Here is a 24,715-nt window from a genome sequence, read left to right as displayed (position 1 = left end):
TGGTAGAACTGTAAGTAGTTTTCTGTTTCCCACCATAAGGCTAGTGACAGTGAATCGCCCACTTTCTCCAAAAATTTTCCCTGGGGAGGGAGAGTACTTGGCTATGCTAAAGTGTAGGGCAAAGCCAGGTATCATCTCTAATAGCTATCAACTTTGTTAGGAACTTGTGTTTGAAAAATATTTTATATGGGAGTAATCTAAATTACTGTAGATATTAAGGTAGAAGGGTGATGAAGTTAAGGCTATAACTGAGAGCATGTAGGTGAATTTGTCCGTATAGTGCTGATTAGCAGGTCACTGTGAACACCTAGTTATTAAGTAAAAGAAATCCGATTATGAAGACCATGCTTTTCTAATAGGGGAAAATGTAAGTGTAATAATTTGTTGAAGCGCCTATAACACTTGTTAATGATTGCTTTAGTTTATCATTTACCCTGTGTTCCAGATATGTTCTTGCTATATATCTCATTTATAAATAAGTTTCTTTTGGGACTTCCCTGGTGGTCCAGTGGTTAAGAATCCGCCTTCCAATGCAGGGGACGTGGGTTCAATCCCTTGTCGGGGAACTAAGATCCCACATGCCTCAGGACAGCTAAGCACACGTGCTGCAACTACTGAGCCTGTACGTTGTGGAGCCCGTGCTCCGCAACAAGAGAAGCCACCACGATGGGAAGCCCATGCACTGCAATGAAGAGTAGCCCCCACTCACCGCAACTAGAGAAAGCCCGCGCGCAGCAACAAAGACCCAATACAGCCATAAATAAATAAATAAATGTATTTTAAAAAATTATAAAATATATATATATGTATAGTTTCTCATGGAAAAAAGTATTGTTAAAAAAAAAAAACAGCTCAAACAGCTCTGTGGTGTCTGGGTTTAATCCTTTCACGGCAGAAAGTCAACATGAGAAACATCAGACCATGTCAGACTCAATTAAAATACTCATCTATAAATGTTACCTTTGTGGCTTTAAATGCAGACTGCCAGTTTAATTCTTGTGTCACAGATGGCTTCTGTTCTTGATAATATATTCAATATTCCTGTCTTCTTTTACAGAGGCTGCTATTCCAAAAAGCTTTCAACTCTCAGCAGTTAGTTCACGTCACTGTCATTAACCTGTTTCAACTTCATCACCTTCGTGACTTTAGCAATGAAACGGAACAGCATAGTTATAGCCAAGATGAGCAGCTGTGTTGGACACAGTTGCTGGCCCTCTTTAGTGAGTATTAAATCATTTAACTTTCTGTGCCATCTTCTTTGGAAAGCATGATCTTAGGCATTTTCATCATTATAACAAAGCATTAGTAACACTAAAAAGTGTCCTACATTTCTTAATATTGAATCAGGAGGCCTAAACCCTAAGTTCTGTCCTTTTATCTGCTGACACCCCCTCATCAACTGTATCTATAACATTTTTAACATAGGAAAGAAAATGCCTTTTTAGAAAGAAGCTGTAAGATATTTAAGTATTAAGTAGGATACAGCAGGAAGCTCATAATAATATTTTAATTTGGACTGGTACACAATTTCAAATATCTTATGCTCTCTGAACACATTTTTTCTTTAAGTGTCTTTTCTTGGCATCCTGTGCAAGTGTCCTCTCCAGAACAAGTCTCAGGAGGAATCCTACAATGCCTATCCCCTACCTGCAGTCAAGGTCTCCATGGACTGGCTGAGACTCAGACCCCGGGTCTTTCAGGAGGCAGTGGTGGATGAAAGACAGTAGTAAGTGTCTCGGAGTTTCATGTTAGCTTGTGTGCTTTGTTTGTTTGATATTCAGATATGTAGAAACTGCCTTCTAAAACAGTATTGGAATAATGGAAGACTTTGTATTTTCCACCTACTCTCTAGAAATTGAACTGAAGACTTCTTTGTATGCTTTTTATTTGTTTGTTTGAATTCTTCATGTGAGGCACAATCTTAAGGATTTCTGACTCCCTGTGTGCTCCCCCTGTTCCTGGTTGCCATCCTGGGGAAAAGGCATTTTTCACATTTCAAAATGAAATAGAAATAAAATCAGTTTGTTTCTTATTCATTATAATATGCCCCAATTTTATGCTTAGGAGTTGAAGGGAAGAGATTTTTACTTCTTCCATTCTTTTCTGTACATATAAGCTGTTTGTTGCCTTTTAGTAACACCCAATTTGAGTTATATTTGTTTTAAGCATAGAAGATTGGAAGTTATTTTGGCTCTCACTATTTTCTCTGTAATTTCTACCCAGAATAATTCTGACAGTTCTTAGGAACTATTCATTTTACAGTGACAAATGAAAGCTTTCAGTTTACCTTTGATTATAGGAATAACTATTTCCAGTAAGGCTTTGCAGTGAGTGGGAAGTTCCTCCCCTGCATATTTTGATGGTGGATATTAGGAGAATCTCTGAAATATCTGCTTTGTGGCCCAGTATCTACACATTGACCAAGGTCACAACCTAGAAAATGTCCAAGCCACGTTTAAGACCCTGTGATCCCTCTTACTGCATACTTTTCTTTCCTCTTTTCCCCTCAAACCTGACTTTAAGCGCCTTCATTTTTGACATTGTCATGAATAGAGTTTAGCAACATAGTACAGCATACTACACATCTCCTTTCTGTGCCAATGTAGGTATTAGTAAGTCATACATATTTTTAGACATTGCTTTCTTACACCAGATTTTCATTTCTCGACCAGAGGTATACATTTTTCCATCCCATGTGTACTTTAGAACTTGTGTTTGGTTCAGTAACTTGTATCAGTAATGCTGTGAAAGAAGCTTTGATATTTTTATTCGGTTTTTTGTCCTGTACAGTGATCTTTTAGGCCCATTCTGTGCATTCCTATTTCTTTTTTTTTTTTTTTTTTTTTCCTTTCTCTTTTTAATTTTATTTTGGCCATGCCACGCAGCTTGCAGGATCTCAGTTCCCTGACCAGGGACTGAACCCGGGCCATGCGCCGAGTCCTAACCACTAGACCACCAGGGAACTCCCGGTGCATTCCCATTTCTTATCGTTGCAAAGGATATTCAGCCAGAAGGAATAGTTTATTTACAAACTTTTTTCCTTTTTCTTCCCTATCATTTTCTCTTCCCCATTCCTTCTCTTAGATTTGTTGGGATCTTTAGAATTATGGCCTTGCAGGTATTTCATTCTGTCTTAAATTATGTTACTACTCATTTTAAGCTAGTGTGGGGTATTTCTCTAAAACTGAAGATTTTCCTTATACGTCTGATATATCAAGGTGTAATAATCTTCATTTATATCTTTTAAATGATGAAAAAAACAATTCCTCTTTGTGAACTCAAAGTTTTATATATATTCAAATAACCTTCAGTTTCTTGCTTTTGGGCCTTCACAATTTCTAGAACTTGTTTTCTTCCGTACTTTTTTTGAGAGCATGTTATCTTAAGCTAACAAATGCATGAAATAGTGATGTATTTTTTTCCTTTGTAGAAAGCAAAGTTAAACTTAAGTAACCCACAGTGGGGTAAAGCAATATATCATTAAGTCATTTCTCACACTCTTCTTCTGTAGTCTGTTTCTTGAGATCTTATATTTGTTGCATAAAGATATTGTTGTTCTAGTCTAACATTCTTTTTTAGGTTATTAATCTTCTTTTTCAACTGTCTCATAATTCGTTACATCCCCAAAGACTTGTAGCAGACATTTATTCTTCAGTGTTTATTTCATTATATTTTTTTTCTATATTATTCATTTATATTTTTTTAAGCAGCATATTCCCATATTTTAAAGTGTACAACTGTCAGAAATAGTTGTCAACTTCCAGGTTTTTTCTGTGATGTGGTGATGTACATCCAATTTCTCTATCCTGGGCAACTAACCTTGGGCTTTCTTTTTTTAAAACACACTTTTCACCAACATTGGTTGTTAAATATTTCAAGAAACCTTAATGTTACCTTCAGTAGATCGTGATTATTTTTAATATTTTAACTAAATATTAAGAATATTTTTTAATATTTTGCAAACTTTGGCAAAAACTTTGTATTAGGAAACAGAGGTAAGGATATTACAACAATGTGTGGATTTTGTTGTATCATAAAAAGGCATAGTCATCACTTTGAACAGAGAATGTGATTTGACTATGATGTAACCACACCCCCATCACAGATTAAAAACTAGTAATGGGTTCCACAACTGATAATGTATGTGAAAACTATAAAAACATAATGTGCTATTTCTCTGGTCAAAGTTTTCTCAGTAAATATCAATGTTTAAAACTGACAAATTAATTTTGCTAATTGTTAAATTAGGAGCCTGGGAAACGGATCTGCAGTAGTAGGTCTCTGTCATGGAAATTTGGCCCTTTTGGTGTATCTTATCTTGACACATTTGGAAATATGTTTTAGGAAATCATACAGCCTTTAAAATGCTGAAGCAAGGGAAAAATACATAGTCACGGTCCTGTAGGTAACACTTTCATGGCTTATTAGTGTTCTGGTTTTTCATGCAAAAATAAAGTCTGAACTATCTGTTTAATTTACAGCATTTGGCCTTGGCTAATTTCTCTTCTGAATAGTTTCCATCCCCATGAAGAGGATCTTTCAAGTACTAATGGTAAGGGCTACCTTAACCTTGTGTCGCTGACATTGTTCTCCATCACTAATAGTCGGCTTAAGGCCAGAGAAAAACAGGGTTTTGTTCTTAAGTGTTTGACTTTATTTATTTATTTATTTTTTAAAGTTTTTTTTTTTTTTTTAAAGATTGACGTTTCTTTTTATTATTTATTTATTTATTTATTTATTTATTTATTATTTATGGCTGCGTTGGGTCTTCGTTTCTGTGCGAGGGCTTTCTCCAGTTGCGGCAAGCGGGGGCCACTCTTCATCGCGGTGCGCGGGCCTCTCATTATCATGGCCTCTCTTGTTGCGGAGCACAGGCTCCAGACGCGCAGGCTCAGTAGCTGTGGCTCACGGGCCCAGTTGCTCCGCGGCATGTGGGATCTTCCCGGACCAGGGCTCGAACCCATGTCCCCTGCATTGGCAGGCAGATTCTCAACCACTGCGCCACCAGGGAAGCCCAAGTGTTTGACTTTAAATGCAGTAACTCAGAAGTGACTTTGAGCTCTGTATTGATTAAGTGGGTGGAAATAGAGGTAATGTTCTTCCAGTTCTCTCAGCAGCTTATTCTCCTGTTTAGCTACATTTGCATAGGAGCCCAGAGAGTGTAGTACCTTCAGATTCTTTCCATCTTCCTTTCCTCCTCATTCTTAGTAGGTTTTTTTAAGGAACTAATGTGAACAACATTAGTCTGTCAAAGTAATACTTGCTTATCATAGAACATTTGGGACATACAAACATAACACAAGTCACCCTTAATTCTCTCATACAGAGATACTTTCTGTACTATTCACATGATAGTGTATTTTCTTTGAGGCCTTTACTTATGTGTACATACACACAACCTGCGTGTGATTGATATCAGATACAACTTTGTACCTGCTTTATAATTTAACACTACATTGTTAGCCTTTTCCTTTGTCATTTAAACATTTTGGAACATGATTTTTACAGGCTGCTTAATATTCCGTCCTGTGGCTCTGCCATAATTTATTTTATCATTGTCCATTTGCTTAAAAAATTTCCCCATTATAAATAATCCTGCACTGAACAATCCGTAGTTGACTCCTTTCTGATTATTTTTCTTCCATTACATCAGTGCCCCTCAAGCATCATATTTGCAAATGAATCACCTGGGATCTTGTTAAAATGCAGTTTATGACTCAGTAGGTTTGGGATAATGCCCAAGATTCTGTATTTCTTACAAGCTCCCAAGTTATGTCATTGTTGGTATTCAATACTTTGAGTTAACAAGGAGATAATCTAAACATTGTGATTAATGGATCTGAGGCTTTGAATTTTTAATGCTGCTAGGGGGAAAAAAAGTCCATTGTACCCATCCTCCTCAACAATGAGTAGTAGGTGAGTATTAGGACAATGTCTAGGGCCCAAAGGCAACATGCAGGGGTTTGACAGGTAAGTTATTCTATCAAGATTACTATAAAGAAGAGCAGAGAACTGTGAGCATTATAGTTTCTTTCTGTCTAAAAAATACTTTTTTTTTTTTAATTTAAGAAGTAATATCCTGCTGAATGAAAGTATTTTAATTAAGGTATTTACAAATCTTGTTTTCTGCCCTTCTGTAGCTACACCACTTCCAGAGGAGTTTGAGTTACAAGGATTCTTGGCTTTGAGACCTTCTTTCAGGTAGATGGCTTTTATCACTGTTTACCTAGAGTATAAAAAAGCTTCCTAATCAACTTCCCTATATTGTCCATTCTATTCTGCTTCAGCAATTATATTTTTAAAGTACAGGCTTGATGATGTCCCATTACTAATACAAAAACTTCAATTTACCCATCCCCAGTTGTTATAATATCTTTTTTAGCTTAATGTCCAAATGCTTAGTTTTTCAGTCATATTTCCTGCCACTTTCACCTTCCTCCCCTCCAGTACTTACACATATTATACATACACTATGTCCTGTACTTGAATAGCTCTGTATATTTATTCCTCCAAAACTTTGTTCATGCTATGCCTAGAACATTCCCACTTCCTCTTTTGCCCTTCCCTTACCAACCTGTTAGCACTTAACCATACCTGTCCAAGGTCCAGCTCAGGTATCACTTAACTCTGTGAAACCTTTTCAAAGCTTATCAGAAGAAACTAACCCTTCTTTATTATGCTTCTCTTATTCTTTGTTTAGCTTTTATTTCTTCAGATTAAATCATAATTATTTGTTCCTTAAGGTAGGGACTATTTCTCATTTATCTTTGTATCCTTAGTATCTGACCTACTGCCTAGCAATTCTTAGATGCTGCTTCTTTTTTTTTTTTTTTAAAGATAGCTTAATGAGAGATCTGAAAAATCCTTATTTTTTAGGTTGACTTACCTTTCTAATGTCAGTTAGTTCTTTGCTCTATGTACTTTATGATATGTATACATTTTTTCTGATTTAGATTGGGCCACCTTAAAGTGGATAGATTAATACTATTTGTTAGAATAGGCATTTCAGAGACCCTTAGCATTGCCATGGTCATTTGAAGTAAGTTACTTATAATGCAAGGTTAGTGTTAATGAAAACTTTATTCTTATGATAAAAGAATCTTTCCTAATAAAAGATGGTGATTTATTTGAGCTCCTCCGTGAGAAAGTGAAATATAAGTAAAAATACCACATTAATATAGTGAATTTTGCATATTGTCTTTTCTACTTTGTTTCATTGTATTTACAGTCTTTGAGAGCATAAATAAATTTAAACCAATGCAGTTGCTTACATTAAATAGCTAACCTGTATGGAAAAATCTGAAGCCATTGCAGTTCATTAGGTTTAATTTTCTATAATTTGCTTATATCAATTTTAGGAACTTGGATTTTTCCAAAGGCCACCAGGGTATTACAGGAGACAAAGAGGGTCAGCAAAGACAAATACGACAGCAGCGCTTGATCTCTATAGGCAAATGGATCGCAGATAATCAGCCAAGGTATTCCTCATCGGATACACACACAGCCCCCACATGAGTTTTAGACTTGGTATAATGCTATTGATTGTAAACTCTTAAGTCAAAATGTTGGTAACACAGCATCAAACTATGACCCTAGTGATCATACGTATCTCTTTATTTAACCTCTCTTCTCTCATTACACTGCCTATTTTAGAGGAGTTTGCCTTGTTGCCACTGTTTATCATGAGCTTTTTCTCCAATTTATAAACATCTATATAAATCTAACTAAATTGTATATTCACAGTTATGGTGATTTGTATTGACAGGGGCATGGTGGTCAGTTTCAGTCAAGACAGACCAGGATGGTGCTAGTTAAATATAAAGCAGGTATGGTAGTTGGTGTAATAGACAGGGCATAGGTTTTAGAGTCAGATTTGAATTCAGTGTCTAGTTCTGCCACTTCCCCAGGTGTGTGTGCTTAGAATCTCTGTGGTTGATTATAACCTTTCCAAAGTCAGTAACTGTTTCATATTCATTTTTGTATTCAGGTTCATATTATACTGTAAGCACTCACATGGTTGCATATTTGAATAAACTTAATACCTCTGAGCTTCAGTTTTCACGCCTATAAAACAGGAATTATAGCTGCTTCAAGGGCCTAGTCTAGTGTCTTGTGCTTAAAACATGCTGAGTAAATGTAGCTGTACTTATTAGAAAACATTAAAAGGGCATGGGAATGTGTGGTGGTGATGTTCAGTGGGATAATGAGAATCTGAGTTCACATAACTGCTTTTTATGTTACCTGAATCCACACCGTTATACCCTGCTGTTTCCCACATTTTAAGGCTGTGGGACCCATACACAGTTCAGTTGTTATTGTCTTTTAGATTTGTGTTTTTCATATATGGATTTATTTTTACTTTTTTAGGCTGATTCAGTGTGAAAATGAGGTAGGGAAATTGTTGTTTATCACAGAAATCCCAGAGTTAATACTGGAAGACCCCAGTGAAGCCAAAGAGAACCTCATTCTGCAAGAAACAACCATCATAGAGTCACTGGCTGTGGATGGGAACCCAGGACTGAAATCAGTGCTGTCTACAGGCCGAAATCTAAGTAACAACTGTGACACAGGAGAGAAACCAGTGGTCACCTTCAAAGAGAACATTAAGCCACGAGAAGTGAACAGAGACCAAGGAAGAAGTTTTCCTCCCAAAGAGGTGAGAAGGGACTATAGCAAAGGAATAACTGTAACTAAGAATGATGGAAAGAAGGACAACAACAAGAGGAAAACAGAAACCAAGAAATGCACCTTAGAAAAGTTACAGGAAACAGGAAAGCAGAATGTGGCAGTGCAGGTAAGCTGTATTTGAACTATAAAGCAGGTAGAGGAAGGCTCACACAAAAGGCAAGATTTTTCATTTTGTTCCTAAAGCCTTGAGAATTGACTATTCTGGAAGCTTCAGTGCATTCTTAGAAGGCTGCATAGTAAGGTCATGTAAAGAACTATGGTAGATGGGTACTCCACCAACTCTCAGGAATTGTAATGTGAGTGAAAAAAATCTCAACCTGATTTTTGTCAGTTCTCTCCAGTTTAAGTGGCTGGAAATGACCCGTTGCAGAGCTATCAATTTCACAAAGAATTACATTTTCTTTGGAAGGTATAATTGTGATTTATTAATGCTATAGTGGAAAATTTGGGGTCTTTTATAGAGCCCATAGAACCAAGTATATTAAGGCTTACATGGTGGTTTTTTGTTTTTCAGATTCACTATACAAAATAAAATATATTCTTGGGGAAAGATGAGGCTATTTTCCTTGACATTTATACCTGCCCCAGCTAGTAGCATTATATAACCTCAGTGTTATCCTGGCTCATAGGAATTTGTAAAGCAAGAACCCAAGTCTCTTGCTGGGAAAGGATAAACACTGCTCAGTTATTTGTGACTTTTCTTTTAAATACACACACACACACACACACACACCTTTACACACACACGCACACACACCTTTCCAAGGAGATACAGATGATTTCATATAAACAAAAGGGTCATTACTCTGTGCTGGTTTTAACACCGCTGATGTTTGTAGCCATTTGATTATTAACACATTTTGGCAAATGTATTTATTTACAGTAGGCATGAGGAATCTTACAGTTTTGAAGTCTGCTTGCAAATAAACATTACCTGCAGTGCATTTCCCTTACAGTTTTTTGCGGGGAAAGGGAGAAATAAGAACATAGTAGTTCTGTTTTAAGGTTAATAATAGGGGAAGAAACAGAGAAAAACATGGTAGAAATTGAGGAAAGGCACAGAGAGAGTGAGAGGTGTTGGGGAAAGGCAAGGAAGAAAACAAAAGAATTATAAGGCCGCAGGACCAGGGTTTTAGGGATAAAGAGTTCAGCATTTCCTGCCTGCTCTGGCTCTATCCTCTGAAACTGCCTCTCCAGAAGGTCCAGACGGAAAATAAAATCTTTTTTCTGGTCTCTCATCCTTTTTAAATCTGACTATTGATGATTAAAGAAAACCTGACAGTAGTCAATATATCACCATCCTCTGTACCTCATCCTGAGTTTTCTATAAATGCTACCTATTTTTTCTCATTTTACTCATCTTTACATTACTTGAGCAGTGCATATGGCATCTACTTCTCTCCAGCTCCATGTGTAGGATCTCAGGCCTGTTTCTTACTGCTGAAAGTATCCTTATTTATTCTGAGGGTGGTAGGGTTGCAGGGTGGAGCGTGGATGCCTGACTGATAACCCTTGAAGCTGCCCAGAAGGAGTTAAACTGAGGGCCAAAAGTGTCTCATCTGTGGATTAGTGGTCATTATTCATTCATAATTCATGTACATTAAGAGAATACAGGGCCCTGGGGCCCATAACAGTGGCTTAAGATCATAAGCAGCTTTTTAAGCCTGTTGGCATCAGGTGTCTCGTTTGTAAAACAAATGAGTTCTCAGGTCTTCTCTGTATTTCGTACTTTTATGATATTGTGAAAGCAAAATAATTATACCAGTAAAACTAAGCCCTTATAGCTTTTTTTGGCAATTAAATAATTTGACTTTCCCATTTTTAATTTAGGTGAAGTGAAATATCTGCAGCATATACTTTTTTTTGGGGGGGAGGGTACATAGTAGGATTTTAAATACTTTCTTAGAGTAGGTGCTTCTTTCTGACACGTTTGAGTTTCAGATTATTATAGATAGTTTTGCTTCTGGTTGGTCATAGGTAAAATCCCAGACAGAATTAAGAAAGACTCCAGTGTCTGAAGCCAGGAAAACACCTGTAACTCAAGCCCCAAGTCAAGCAAGTAACTCCCAGTTCATCCCCATTCATCACCCTGGAGCCTTCCCTCCTCTTCCCAGCCGGCCAGGTAAATATATGTTTTGTAGTTTCTTCTGCTGAATTCCATCTGTGTAGGAGTTTCTATTAACCCACTGAGAAATTTTAGACTCTGAGTGACATTACTAAACCATAGTGTTAAAAGGTATAAGGGAGTTCTCTTTTCCCTAATGTTTATGAAATTGTTTCTTGAGCCATTTCTCTGTAGTTTATGTACAAGTGTATGCTTGTTATTATGAAGGAATTCCTGTCACTAAACATGGTATCTAAGAAACTGCCTTTAGGATACTCCAGTTACCTCCGTGGATAGAAGTAGCAGCCAATAGTCTATATTTAATTCTTGAAATCAGGTTATAGATTGACACTTGATCAATCTTACTTGATGGTTGATCCCTGTCTTTTATAATTTATTAGAAGACCTCTTCTCCACCCCAGCCCAAAATGACTGTACTATTTTTTGTCTTTCTTTTGCTAAGTTTCCTTAGAACTAAAGCTATGTTCTTCTGTTTTGAAGGGTTCCCGCCCCCAACCTATGTTATCCCCCCTCCTGTGGCATTTTCTATGGGCTCAGGTTACACCTTCCCAGCTGGTGTTTCTGTCCCGGGAACCTTTCTTCAGCCTACAGCTCACTCTCCAGCAGGAAACCAGGTGCAAGCTGGGAAACAGTCCCACATTCCTTATAGCCAGCAACGGCCCTCTGGACCAGGGCCGATGAACCAGGGACCTCAACAACCACAGCCACCTTCCCAGCAACCCCTTACATCTTTACCAGCTCAGCCAACAGCACAGTCTACAAGCCAGTTGCAGGTTCAGGCTCTAGCTCAGCAGCAACAATCCCCTACAAAAGCTGTGCCGGCTTTGGGGAAAAGCCCTCCTCACCACTCTGGATTCCAGCAGGTAAGTTACAGCTGTGTGTACTGTCCAGCTGAAGTAAGGAGAGGGGAAGGTTGAAATTATTCCGTGTTTGGTTAATTAAAAATACTAGTTAAGCATTCAGCTACTTCTTGCTTAGACTTGTAATGATTATGGGAACACATAAGTCTTCTCTTTCCTGTTTAGGAAAGTTCAGGTGTTCTCCTTTTTACTTTTGTAAAGGACAGTAGATCTTAACTACCATTCTTTGCTGCTACTACTTGTCAGCTTTATAGAAAAGGATTTTCTATAAATAATTTCCTCTATTTGAACCTAAACTACAGCAGGGAAATAGTATCGTAATCTTGATGAGGTGTCAATGATACCCGTCTTAAATAATTTGTCATCCCACAGCACTTGAAGCAGAAGGAGAAATGTGTGCGCGCCCACCCACACTCACATCCTCATTTATTAAACCTCTTAAATAATGGAACTGAAAGGGAACATGAGTTTAGTGCCCTTAATCTGTTCCCAGAAAGCTCTGTGTATTGAAAAACTTAGAATAAACAAAACTGCATTGCCTAGAGTTTTGTTGGTGGTAAAATCTCTCAGATTCATTCTGTGATTCCTGGGTACTGAGTGTAAGTAACATTGCATTTTATCCTCATCTTGGTGACAGGCATCTCTTTTTTAGTATCAACAGGCGGATGCCTCCAAACAGCTGTGGAATCCCCCTCAGGTTCAAGGCCCATTAGGGAAAATCATGCCTGTGAAACAGCCCTACTACCTTCAAACCCAAGACCCCATAAAACTGTTTGAGCCGTCATTGCAACCTCCTGTAATGCAGCAGCAGCCTCTAGAGAAAAAAATGAAGCCTTTTCCCATGGAGCCATATAACCATAATCCCTCAGAAGTCAAGATCCCAGAATTCTACTGGGATTCTTCCTACAGCATGGCTGATAACAGAGCTGTATTGGCACAGCAGGCCAACATGGACCGCAGGGGCAAACGGTCACCGGGAGTCTTCCGTCCAGAGCAGGATCCTGTGCCCAGGATGCCATTTGAGGTGTGTGTCCTTTCCTGTCACCAGGCACTTCAGAGTTAGGTCTGGGGATGCATGTCCTTTAAATTTCTCAAGTAGATGTTTATAAAGGTCACTCTGCTTCATTAGTGCTGCAGAATGCTGCCGAGTAAATGGGTGCAGCTTTTGGTCTCCTCTTTACAATTGCATAGTACGCTTGATTTGGGGGAGCTGAAGAATTCTGTTCCTGATTTTGACCTGTGATGGTCTGGCAGAGAAATCATGTGCAGAAATCTCTAACACAGCATGTTAGAGAATTCTGAGACAAAGCTCCTCTCAGTTGGGCTGAATCATCTAAGTTTAAAAATAGGTTTATTGCATATTTAAACAAATTGTTTTCTGAGAGTAACAAAGCCAGTTATCTTTGATAGTGGAGTTCCCTGTCCTTGAGCTTTTTACTCATGAGAAACAGGTATCTGTAACTTTTAAAGAAGCTGTTTCTCTGTTTGTTAGCACAAGATAGGCTAATCACTTTGCTCCGTTGCATTGTTTTACTCACTGCCCACATTAACCTTTTATGTTCTGCTCTGTCACTACTTTTGCTTCTTTCTGTTGTCTCGATCTTTCTCTACCATTGTCCTTGTGTCACTTTGCTTTGGTGTTTCAGAGCCTTTTCCTCTTTGCATAATACTGTCTCACTATTCCTTACTTCTTCCTCCTTGACTTCAGTTGCCTTCATCCCCCCTAATCATGCTACTACTCCTTTGTGCTTTTGTCATCCCTTATTGCATCTCACTGTGATCCTTTCTGTCACTAGGACCCCAAGGGCTCCCCTCTGCTTCCTCCGGACCTGTTAAAGAGTCTGGCTGCCTTGGAGGAAGAGGAAGAGCTGATTTTTTCTAACCCTCCTGATCTTTACCCAGCTCTGCTGGGGCCTCTCGCCTCTCTTCCTGGACGAAGCCTCTTTGTATGTATTTTACATAATTCTTCTTCTTGCTCTAACCTCAACTTCTCTCCTGAGATTTTATAGTACTTGGAATAGGTGGTTTCTTCTTTCTAGAGCTTTCCTTTTTTACAGAATTTTAAAACTTATTTCCTGATTGCCCAAACTAACCTTCAAATGGTAGTAGAACATAGCAAAACATGTCTGACTCCATAGTTTCCCCAAATCTTATAGTTATAGCTTTGTTACATGTTATCCAGAAAGCATCCTGCAGGGCTGGTCACACACAGAATGTGATGCTGGCCAATTAACTTACTTTTCAGGTATCATTTCCACCTGGACCCAGGAATTTTAGGTGTCATTTAATCTTGTTTAGGAACAGTGAGATTTTTCCTCATGTATTCAAAATATGAAATGAAATAATGTTCTAGATTTTTTACTGAATAAAAAAATTCTAGATTGATTTTACCAAACAGTATGTGGTTCTTTTCTGTTTGGTTAACTAAGAGCCCTGATCTAAATTCAGAGCCAGATTCATAAACAGAATGAGTGAAAATGAAAAGGACTCTATTTATAAACATTGTTGGAGTACCATAAATGAGTGAACACAGAGATAAATAACTAGAATGACATAAAATAAAGTCTAAGAATTGATTAGTGGTATCTTTTAAAAATAACCTTCTGTAACCCAGTGTGCATTTCAAAGGATGCCATTGTTTACATATTTTACTAAGGTGGGGGGGCTGTAAGAAAGATGTATGCTGTGAGGTGTTTCCCCCGCTCCCTTCACGCCATCTTAATAAAACATAAAACACTTCTTGAGTTCCACTTTCTCGCTGTTTCTTTCCCATAAACACAGGGTAAGAAAACATTCGTAAGATTAAAGTGCATTGATTTTAGTATTAGGAGAACTGAAAGCTGCTTAATGGCTCTCGTGACAAACTGCCATCCCTGGCACTTGAAGTTCCCTTAAGAATTTTCCTGAGTGAGTGGCCGCAGAGACCTCTCACTTCCCCCACCAAAATTAGCAGAAATAAAAGATGCCCTAGACACTTGAACAGTCGTAGTGCAATGGCAGTGCCTAGAGGTTGTGGAATGTCCAGCTACTAAACTGTTGCCTCTACGTGTTTGCCTTTCTTGCTGCTTTTTTTCGCTGGGGTGGCTTGAGGGACAGGCGGGGGAGCGCGTCTCTGTACACTAGTTTCCTAATCCCTTAGTTCCTGTTGTGCTTGCCCCTTCCGTTGGAAATGAAGCTGATGGTGGAAAAAGCGGAGGGGGGCCGTTTAGTGGGTTTTTTCTCATGTTAAAAAAAACCTTACGGTAGCCCTTCTTATATTTAACATCGTTAATGATGTGTGTGAAAGTGCCTTGCATGTAGCAGGTGTTTAATAAATGCTTTGTTGACCAACAATTCAGTGACAGTGAGCATCAGAGATTCAGCTTTCTTTTCCCTAATAACTTTCTTAGGGCCAATAAATGTAAGCTTGACTTCAGCAGCTATTTTAATATATACCACAAATAGAGTTGTTAGGAACCATGCTAACAAAACCGGTTGTCAAATGGATTTAAAGGCTTTTTAAAAGTCATTAACGTCAGTGTTTTAAAAATTTAGGGAGAAACAGTGCCTGATCAGTTCCCCTTCTTGTTTTGAGAGTATTTTAAATGCAACTGTTGACAAAGGGCTTCCTGAGGTTCTTGCCTAGTGAACACTCCAAACTGCCAGTTTCCAGGGTCCCTGCCAGGATCTCTGTGCTAGATTAGAGGTGCTGATCAGGAGGGTTCTGTCTGACTCACCTGTGACAACTGGCACTTATCTGGTGTCATGGTATTAACGGATTTGAATTTATATCTTCTAAGCTTTAAATTGTACAAGATAGGTGAGTACAAGTATGCTTAAATTGTGGTCTTTTGGTTGCGTGGTATCTTAAAATTAATATTAAGAAAATGGAAGGCATAATTTAACTACCTTTTTTTCCGGGACTGTGAAGAAATCCTTATTGGAGAAGCCCTCAGAGCTCATGTCACATTCATCCTCTTTCCTGTCGCTCACCGGATTCTCTCTCAATCAGGTGCGTAAACAGTGAAGCATCCTGCTCTGTGCTTTTATTGTGGGCTAGTATTTTCTTTCCCGTTCTATTTCAATATGTCTGTTTTTCCTTTCTCTTCCATATATTGGTGTTTTCCAGGTATTTGATTTTATTCCCCACCCTCCTTTGATTAGGGTACACTAGAGACTTGTATAAGTTTCAGTTGTTTAACTTCTCATTAATATTAAAGTCTCTGGGGCTCTGTTGTTCGGCAAGTAAATTATTCATACTTTCTAACCCAGGTGGTTTACATAGAGCAAAATAAAGGGTGAGGGAAAGTAAAAGGCAAATGAATTAAACGGGAAAACTGAAAGAAACAGAAGTAAAAGCCTTCAAAAGTTTGTCTTGCAAAGAAAGGCTTAAGATAAGCATCCATGAGCATGAACACTGCCTTTTCTTAAATCTCTGTCTTTGGCGTGAGTTTGTTAACTTGGTGGTCATTGTCTTTCAGGAAAGATACCCAAATAACAGTGTGTTCAATGAGGTATATGGGAAAAACCTGACAAGCAGCTCGAAAGCAGAACTTAATCCCTCATTGGCCCCCCAGGAAACATCATTGTACTCCCTTTTTGAAGGGACTCCTTGGTCTCCATCACTTCCTGCCAGTTCAGGTATTGACTAGTCTTTAAATTATAGACCTTGCATTTCCCGTACACTCAAGTTGATTAAGAGATAGTATGATTGTGTTTTGGTGGTTTTTGTTTGTATTTTGTTGTTATTTGTTTTTAAAGTAACTTCTGAAGGAAAATAGGAAAAAAAGCCTGATGAACTGGTTCACATGATAAATGACAGTAAAAAGCTGTTTTACATCCTCAGTAATGAGCAGAGTTGTAAGGGAGAAAAATACGAGTTTTATCTTAAGGTTTGCAGATGTTTTTTAGTTTTATTTGTAGATATTCGTTCTTTGCAGGAAAAGTTGCACTTTTAAAAATACAGAGTTAATAGTAATTTTTAAGGTTAGGCAATTCTGTTCTGATAGAGAAGAGCAGTTATACTTATCTGAAAGAGGCACACCAAAAGAATGCATTTATTTGACAAAACTGTACTGTTTTATTTGTAAGGCAAGGAACGTGCCTTAGGCATGCACAGCAAGACAGACGAGTGCATTTGGCAGGGTCCCTTTTGGGGCCTTTATTTGCCTTTCTCCTGAAACCCTGTGGTTATTGTTAACAGAATTTAAGTGATCAGATCTACAGGAAACTTTCATTCTTGGCATGTTTGGGAAACATCTTTGTTTAATGTCCTGCGTTGCTATTATTTCATAGATCATTCAACACCAGCCAGCCAATCTCCTCATTCCTCCAACCCAAGCAGCCTGCCAAGCTCCCCTCCGACACACAACCACAATTCTGTCCCATTCTCCAATTTTGGACCCATTGGGACTCCAGATAACAGGGATAGGAGAACTGCAGATCGGTGGAAGACTGATAAGCCAGGTGAGATCCAGACTTCATTGCTTAGCAGAAGTGAGAGAACTTACTCTACCCTTCCCTGGCTTTTGGCATTTGGCAATGATAGAACAACTTCTTGAATTATTCTTATCTCTTCATTCCTAGCCATGGGTGGGTTTGGCATTGATTATCTCTCAGCAACATCATCCTCTGAGAGCAGTTGGCATCAGGCCAGCACTTCAAGTGGCTCCTGGACAGGCCATGGCCCATCCATGGAGGATTCCTCTGCTGTCCTCATGGAAAGCCTAAAGGTGAGTGGATCAGGAACAAGAACCACAAGAGATGTCTCTGCTTTCATTCACATAAATGGCTAATCTTACTCCTAAGGCCCTTAGGATTGATTCATAGCACATATCTAGCAAAGTCCTAGAAGCATGGTCTGCCTTATAAGATTCTTGAATAGGACTTTTTTTTTTAATTTGTGAATTCACTAGCGATAAAGCAGTATCCTCAGGGGGACAGACATGAAGGTTTTAGTTGGATTCTAAGATTAAGAAAATTCGGACTCACCTTGGAATATTTTATTTAAGCCTTTTCTGAACAAGTCAGAGAAGGGCATCTAATTTCAGAAATGTTTTGTTTGCCTGAAACCTTTCTGGTAAATGCTCTGGTCTCACATGGAGCTGAGTTTTAGCAAAAAGACTTTATATAAAACATACTTTCACCTTTTCTGGTTTAAAATGATCTTAATGGGAACTAACCTGTCTTGAAGACCTGGTCTTAAAACAACTTTTTCTAATAGCGGGGTTTTTTTAGGGTTTGGGAATCTTGGGGCATATATGCCTTTATGTTTGGCTGGGATTGAAAAACAAATCCCTTAAAGACAACCAGGCATTTGACCTCTGCTGACAAGCTCTGGGCTGTTTTTCAGTCTATTTGGTCCAGTTCCATGATGCATCCTGGACCTTCCGCTTTGGAGCAGCTGTTAATGCAGCAGAAGCAGAAACAGCAGCGGGGACAAGGCACCATGAACCCTCCACACTGAGGCCAGAGTGGCAACCCTGGGAACGAAGGCTCCATACACCATGGCATGTTGGGTTTGCGGGACTGGCCCACGCAGTCCCCTGCAGGTGGCAGCCCTCTTTTCTGTTTCTCGCTGTTGAGAGGGTGTAAGTGTTCCACCAGCCCACTGAGTGTGCACGAAATGTCTGCAGTGCAGCAAAAGAAAAAACCATCAGGAACTCTCCGTCCCCCCGGGGCCTTCCGGAGGGAGAGAGGAACTGCTGTTTGTCTCACTCAGTTACCTGATATCACCGCCTTTCACCTTCTCCATCGTGCATGTCCCCAGCCACATGGGAAGTGAAAGCTGAGAAGGGAAGGCAGATGGGAGAAGCCAATGGGAACGTCTCAGTCCTTTTTTTTCCTCTTTGGGGAGTAAAATAGGAATCCGTTAATGATTGCTTTGCTGACTGAGAATGTAGTTGAAATTATTCCTGAACATCTTTTGTCATTGTTACTCCTCTCAGTAGTAAGATATCACACTGAATTCTTCCGCACACGGATGTGCTTCTTCTAGTCAGTGTGTAGCAAAGCAAGCCCCGTGCACTGCTCCTGTGAGAGGTTGGTGGTGACAGGATGGGGAAACTGACCTCTTCAGCCAGTGGAAATGTTCCATAAGGGAGAGGACAAGGCCTCAACTTTCACTCCGAAGGTTCTGGTGGGCCCTCCTCTGGCCTGGAGACTCCAGCAGGAAATGCCCTTCACTCTGTAGGTGCTTGAGCCCCAGTCGAGGATGCAGCGCGGGTGGTGGTGCTGGGCTGGACTAGCAGACAAGCTGCTGTAGGGTTTTAAATGAACGTTTTTGATTCCTGTACATTGTACGGTAGCAAAGCAGGCAGTCCCACAGAAGGCAGGCTGGTCCGTTCGTGGCCTGACGCATTTGAATAGGCAGAAGCTTTCAGTGTGGTTATTTTTTGTTTGGTTGGTTTTTGTGCCCCCATCCTACTTACCACCCACCTCCTCCTGTCCCTACCTCCACCCCTTTTCTACCCTGTGCTGTGTGCTAGTAATCGTTATTATTCCTAACATGCACAACATCTCGCCAAGAAGCAACAGCATGGGGTCCAGCAGCTGGGGCCCAAAAGACAGTCTGAAGAAGAAGGAAGCAGCAGCAGCGGTGTCTGCATAGCCCACCGAGGGGCCAGGCCCCTGCCCGGCTGCAGTCTCCCAGCCTCCACTTTCAGAGTGAAATTCAAGGCAACACAGACACGTGTGCATCATGCAGAGAAGAAAACACAAGGAAGTCCATTCTGGAAAAGGTGGAAGAAAGGAAAATAAACTTTTATTTGATATTTATTAGAAGGAAAGAGGACTGAAAATTTTCTTGTGTAGAAACAGAAGGACAGCATTTCTGATAGTCATTTCCTGGAAAAGTAATATTTTAAGGGGAAATTATGGAAACAATCTAAATGTCCAATTGCTGTGCTAGTGGTAGGGTTTATTTTCTGGGAGAGCTCTCCTTTGCGTGTGTGTGTGTGAGTGTGAGTGTGTGCGCACACATGCCCGTCTGCTCCCCCAGAGGGGAGGGGTGATGCGTGTGAGTGTGTGGAGCTAGCGTGGGACTTCAGAGCTGGAAAACAGCTGCAGAGCAAAGCACATCCAGGAGCCCCGGTCGTCACTGGAGTCTGGGCAACCCCAGCAATGAAAAGGGGTGAGATTCATGCTCATTGCTCTTCCGAGAGAGTGGTTGGAGTCCTGTATGCTTACATTATTGCTCTTTTAGTTTGACGTGGTGTTTGGGTTTTGTTTTGTTTTGTTTTATTTTTTTGAAAGGTCCCAAAGGGTGAAGTCCCCCCACCCAATGGCAATATGAAACCCTTTGTGCTTCTCTCCAGCCCCTTCCCCGTGTCCACCTTTCTCCCTTTCCCTCCGTCCCAAGCCTCCTTCCCTGCTGCCTTTACCCACTTTGTGTGTTTGAGCTCTGCATTCAGGCAGCTGCAACATTCCAGTGTTTGAACTGTCACCGATTCTTGCACCCTTGACAAGCTAACCAGGTTCACCGTCTCAGTCCCACGTAGTGCCCACGTCCCATCTACAGCCCCATTTCTGCATGAGAATTTGGTGTTTGGAATGTTTTCTGACTCTTGGGGCGGGGTTCCTCGCCTTATCATCCTCAGTGTGGAGTAATGAGGAGGGAGAGGAGAATCTTCATCAGAAACTGGTTTTGTGTAGTAAACTTTCTTTTGTGTTTAGTTTTTTGTTTTTGTTTTTTGTTTTGGTCTGTCTGTGCAAGACCTGCAGCTGCTGAAATCAGCTTTGCCTTTAATTAAACCATGTTCTCTCCAACCAGATCTGTGTATAGATTGTTTCTTTTTTATCCTAAAAGAAAATCCAACTTAAAAAACAAAAATTTAAACTACTTACAAGTCATCTAGGGGAAAGCAAAGAAGGTCAAAAACCAGATATGCTTCAGGGTTATTTTTGCTTTTAGTAATGTTCCTAACCAATGTGCAGGATTATGGAAAGGGATGGGTAGAAAGAAACTGTCAATTCTTTTAACAGCTCAGCGTTTTTATTCTTACTGTCACCCTTAATAAAGCAGCTCAGAGATAGTTTATCCTTTTGGCCCAGTAAACTCACAAGTGTGATGAGCAGCAACAGTAATTGGTGTTCTTTGCTTTGGGGTTGTATTTCTTCAAGTTGTGTCCCATATTTCCAGGGGTAGCCTGCCGGGCCTTTGCCACGTGCCAGAAGCCAGCACCACAGCTCACCAGTGTGTGTGTGCATACCCAGCAGCTGCCCTTTCACCGTGATGTTGATTCAGTCTACACTTCATTTCCCAACCGCTTCTCACACGCACCTACACACTTGAAAAATTGTTAACAGAGCCACGTGTACTCTACAAAAGGAAGTGGGGGGATTAAGGCCAGGTCTTTAGTATTTATGGAAAACTCTCACCCAAGTTAACCCTGAAAAACTGGGCCATTTGGTTAAATGATAACCAGCATAAAGCGATAGCATTCTATCCTGTATATTACTAGAATACTTATGATAAAATGTTACCTAGTAGGGTAGTACTAACCAACTGGCTTCCTGAACACAGCTGCTTTTCATTTCTTATTTATTAGCGGCATACATTCATTATTGAACTCTTAACAAATGTTCCTCCCTGAGAACACATGAAGGGATGTAGTTCTAGTATTTTAATTTCCTGTGGAATTAAAAGCTGTATTTCAGGGGTACATAACTCAGTCTAGGTTCTATTTAAGCAACAAGACTGTTAACCCCCCCAAAATGTCAATTGTGTGTGTGTGTGTGTGTGTGTGCACGCGCCATCTGAATTACCTGTAAAGTTACCTGAGGCCCTAGGAGTCTGTGATAGTAATGGTGCAGGAATGGGGGTAATTACACTTAGGTGTTGGGCCTGCACTCTGGGTATCTTGTTTTTGTAAGTTTTTTATTGAGGCATCACATACACAGAGAGGTGTACCGATAGTAAGTGTACAACTCGGTGAATTTTCACGAACTGAACATATCTGGGTAGCCAGCACTCAGAGCAAGAAACAGATTATCAGCACCCTAGAAGACCCCCTCATGCCCTTCCAGATTCTTCCAACCACCACCCCCTCCCTACCTCCAAGGTAATCATCATCTTAAGTTCCACATCATTGTCTAATAGGTTAAATTTTAACAGGGAAAAGTAGATGAATTAATACTTCCAAACAGCGATGTCTCTGTACAGTGTCCTGCAGAGGCGTGCTAAATCTTGCAAATGATAGTACCTCCTTTTCTTCAACTTTGTAGTTTGTGAAACATCCTAGACTCCTCTAGGAGTGCTTTCCAAGTCTGTAGTTGCACGTTCTTCAACAAAAACTTTGGGGAAAATGCCAACTTTCCCTTTGCACTCCCCCTCCAGCCATTCTTCATTCACTGATAAAAGGAAAAATATACTTCAGTTTCTAAAATGAGTATAGGAGAATTACCTCATCTGAATATTGCACACAGATCTTTTGTCAGTCCTTCTTCACGCCCCAGTTGTGCTAACAGGGAAAAGTCTGCTTTGGAAAGTGATTGGAGGTAAGAGCAAACATAGGACTTAGCCATTTCATTATTCGTTTCTGTCTTAGACATGATAATGGAGGAGTAAAATGCAGAAGAATGAATTAGATTTTTCAAAATGTTACCAAAGAAATAAAGTGAAAGAAATTGAACAATGAATCTTTAGATACGATTTTTTTTTTTTTTTTTTTAACAAAGAGTTTTAGCTTTCTTGGGAATCTTTGTTTTGATTACAGGAAAGGGACATGCCATTGGTTAAATATGTTAATAATGAATGTTCACTGGTGAATGATCAAAGAATTGAGAGTTGGAGCTAGTGATGGGTTCAGTCCATGTTCGTAAAATATAAGAATTTTCATAGCACCTATTTTGAGACTTTAATAAAGTGCAGGCACAGACTTCATAACTCAGTTGTAGATAATATCCCCGGTTTACTAAGGAAAAGGAGACCCGGAGAGATTAATAGCTTGTTCAGGGTCATTCTGCCAATAAATATCAGACACCTTAGGTAATGTATGACCTACTCCAGAGCCCATCTACCAGACCATAGAACCAGTTCAGAAGTTCATCTTTGGATGTAAGACATCTGCATCAGATGTTACAGCAGCACTGGTGCTTGGATCCTGTCCCCAGAAACTCTTGCTTTAATTAGTTTGGAGTGTGGCCGGGCATCAGAGATTTTTCTAAAGTTCACTCAAGGTAATTCTAATTGCAAACTGTTGTCTTGATTCTTCCTCCTATAATGTGAGTCATGGATCAGCATTTGTTTGTCTTGGATCCTGGGAGCATACGAGAAATGCAAAATCTCAGGTCCTACCCCAAACCTGAGTTGGAATCCATGTTAACAAGCTCCCCAGGTGATTCACATTATAAATTTGAGAAACTTTTGGAATGAAACTCTCTCATAACTGTTGAATACAGTTGAACTCACCCCTCAGCCCCACACAATGTTTATGCTGAATTCTGTTTTCTCTGTAAGTGTTATAATAAAGTTTCAAAATATTACATGGATACTTTCTGAATTAGACCGACTTAGACTTTTATACATATCCCAGTAAAGAGTACACCACCTTCTCTGCATACCTACCCAGAAGGTTTTTCAGCGCATTCACTTGTCTTTTTCTTATCCCCAACCCCGAAAAAACACTTCTGGACAATTTAGCTGATTGGTTGATACTGACACTTAAAAAAATGGTGTGGGGAGTTAAATCCAACTCTTAAAACTGAGTTTCCATTCTCCCTTTCAGAAGATAGGCACTGCTTGTGCATCCTGTTTCTGTTTTTCATTACTCTCATTTTGAGTTAGTCGCCACAGTCTCGTACACTCACTCTTTACCCCATTAACTTTAAAATCCCCTGCTCTCATTTCTTAACCTGTTGGACTTTCTGTTATAACTGATAATAGTGTTCGGTTTCACTACTTCGCGTTACTAACGCACAAGATTTCAGCCATGTGAATGAAGCTTTTGATGTGACTCTTACTTGTTACCAGGTAGAGAAATAAGACTGTGTCAAACCATGAGTTAGAGCGGCGCTCCTCTGTATGGTCAGTAGACCAGCATCACCTAGAAGCTTGTTAAAAATGCAAATCAGTGAGCCCCACCCCAGACCCGAATCAGAATCTCTGGAGCTGGGCCAAGGAATTTTATTTAACAAACTGCAAAGGATGCATGAGCATACTTAAGTTTGAGAAGAACTAAATTAGAACCCTCCACTTATTTCAGTGTTTAATGTGTTTGATTTGTAACATCCAGGAAAGTCGCCAGAGAGAGCAATTCTGAATAGTTGCTTCTTAAGGCAAAATTTATCCCCTTCTTCCTTCATCTTCGAAAAGTACATCAATTCAAAGAACTGTAGTTTGCAGAAGATCAATATCATGTGGTTCGGCGCAAAGGCAAAATTATTCTAGCCACCTTCCAATTCATTAGTTCTGGTATGAGAATCCATGGCTTCCAAAACAATCTTTAATAATCAAAATGTGATTTAAGTCTGCCATTTGTTGCTTCCCTGCCCAGGAGAGAGCATCAGATGGAAAGGTCAGTGCTCAGTTTTGCTCCCTCCGGCTGAAAGCTAGGCAGGATATTGAAACCATTGGCTAAAGTTTGTAGCTTATTGATGTTTTCTTCTCTCTGCTCTTGAACTTATTCCTGCTAACGTGTGAATTAGTTACTCTAATCCAGGAGTAGCACTTACCCATTGATATCACCAGGATTACATCCCCTTCCAGAAACTCCAGGTCTTCTGGCTGGGTAGCCTCGTAGCTGAAGAGTGCTACCACTTGGCTCCCTTCCTTAAGCTGAGCTTCTGTTGTCTGGTTATTAGCATCAGATTTTTTGGTTTCTTCCGTTTCATCTGGAAAGCCCTGGTCACCCTGAAATAATAAAAGGCCTGTTCGTTTTCCTAACTTCCTGTGGCGAACATTGAGCATCACTAAAGTCAGCATCAGTCAGCAAAGTGTCAGTGTAGCACCTGGGTTATAAACTCAGACAGGCAAGTTTGTGATCAGTACCTAGCACAGACCTGGCATGTACTTTATGAACACCGGATGCTTGGATAAATGAAACCAAAAGGTCTGCAGGACTGT

At 39.8% G+C, this 24,715-nt stretch overlaps 2 protein-coding genes across 14 annotated transcripts in view; one reads left to right on the top strand and one right to left on the bottom strand.

Moving 5' to 3' along the window:
- The window catches only part of SMG7 (SMG7 nonsense mediated mRNA decay factor), a 73,469-nt gene extending 53,048 nt beyond the window's left edge, over positions 1-20,421 (top strand). For 5 of the 13 annotated variants that reach the window (XM_082401256.1, XM_082401265.1, XM_082401264.1 and 2 more), the window contains 15 exons: positions 1,058-1,220; positions 1,570-1,726; positions 4,482-4,552; positions 6,141-6,201; positions 7,359-7,478; positions 8,368-8,794; positions 10,666-10,810; positions 11,294-11,676; positions 12,326-12,697; positions 13,470-13,619; positions 15,584-15,664; positions 16,134-16,293; positions 16,948-17,118; positions 17,239-17,384; positions 18,005-19,299. In XM_082401256.1, coding sequence (XP_082257382.1) covers positions 1,058-1,220; positions 1,570-1,726; positions 4,482-4,552; positions 6,141-6,201; positions 7,359-7,478; positions 8,368-8,794; positions 10,666-10,810; positions 11,294-11,676; positions 12,326-12,697; positions 13,470-13,619; positions 15,584-15,664; positions 16,134-16,293; positions 16,948-17,118; positions 17,239-17,384; positions 18,005-18,118 — 2,721 coding nt within the window. In that variant the 3' untranslated portion in view covers positions 18,119-19,299. Of the gene's footprint in view, positions 1-1,057; positions 1,221-1,569; positions 1,727-4,481; positions 4,553-6,140; positions 6,202-7,358; positions 7,479-8,367; positions 8,795-10,665; positions 10,811-11,293; positions 11,677-12,325; positions 12,698-13,469; positions 13,620-15,583; positions 15,665-16,133; positions 16,294-16,947; positions 17,119-17,238; positions 17,385-18,004 lie in introns of all 13 variants that reach the window. The other 8 variants (XM_082401266.1, XM_082401268.1, XM_082401263.1 and 5 more) reach the window with 7 other exon arrangements.
- A 1,091-nt stretch (positions 20,422-21,512) lies between these two features.
- NCF2 (neutrophil cytosolic factor 2) overlaps positions 21,513-24,715 on the bottom strand; it is a 29,343-nt gene continuing 26,140 nt past the window's right edge. Inside the window, exons 14-15 of the mRNA XM_082401873.1 lie at positions 24,325-24,502; positions 21,513-22,002 (exon numbers count right to left, since the gene is read on the bottom strand). Of these exons, the coding sequence (XP_082257999.1) occupies positions 21,890-22,002; positions 24,325-24,502 (291 nt within the window). The 3' untranslated portion in view covers positions 21,513-21,889. The remainder of the gene's footprint in view (positions 22,003-24,324; positions 24,503-24,715) is intronic.

Source organism: Balaenoptera borealis, assembly GCF_965194805.1.
Source record: "Balaenoptera borealis genome assembly, chromosome: 1".
Classification (NCBI taxonomy): domain Eukaryota; kingdom Metazoa; phylum Chordata; class Mammalia; order Artiodactyla; family Balaenopteridae; genus Balaenoptera; species Balaenoptera borealis.
This window is presented reverse-complemented; position numbering and strand designations above follow the sequence as displayed.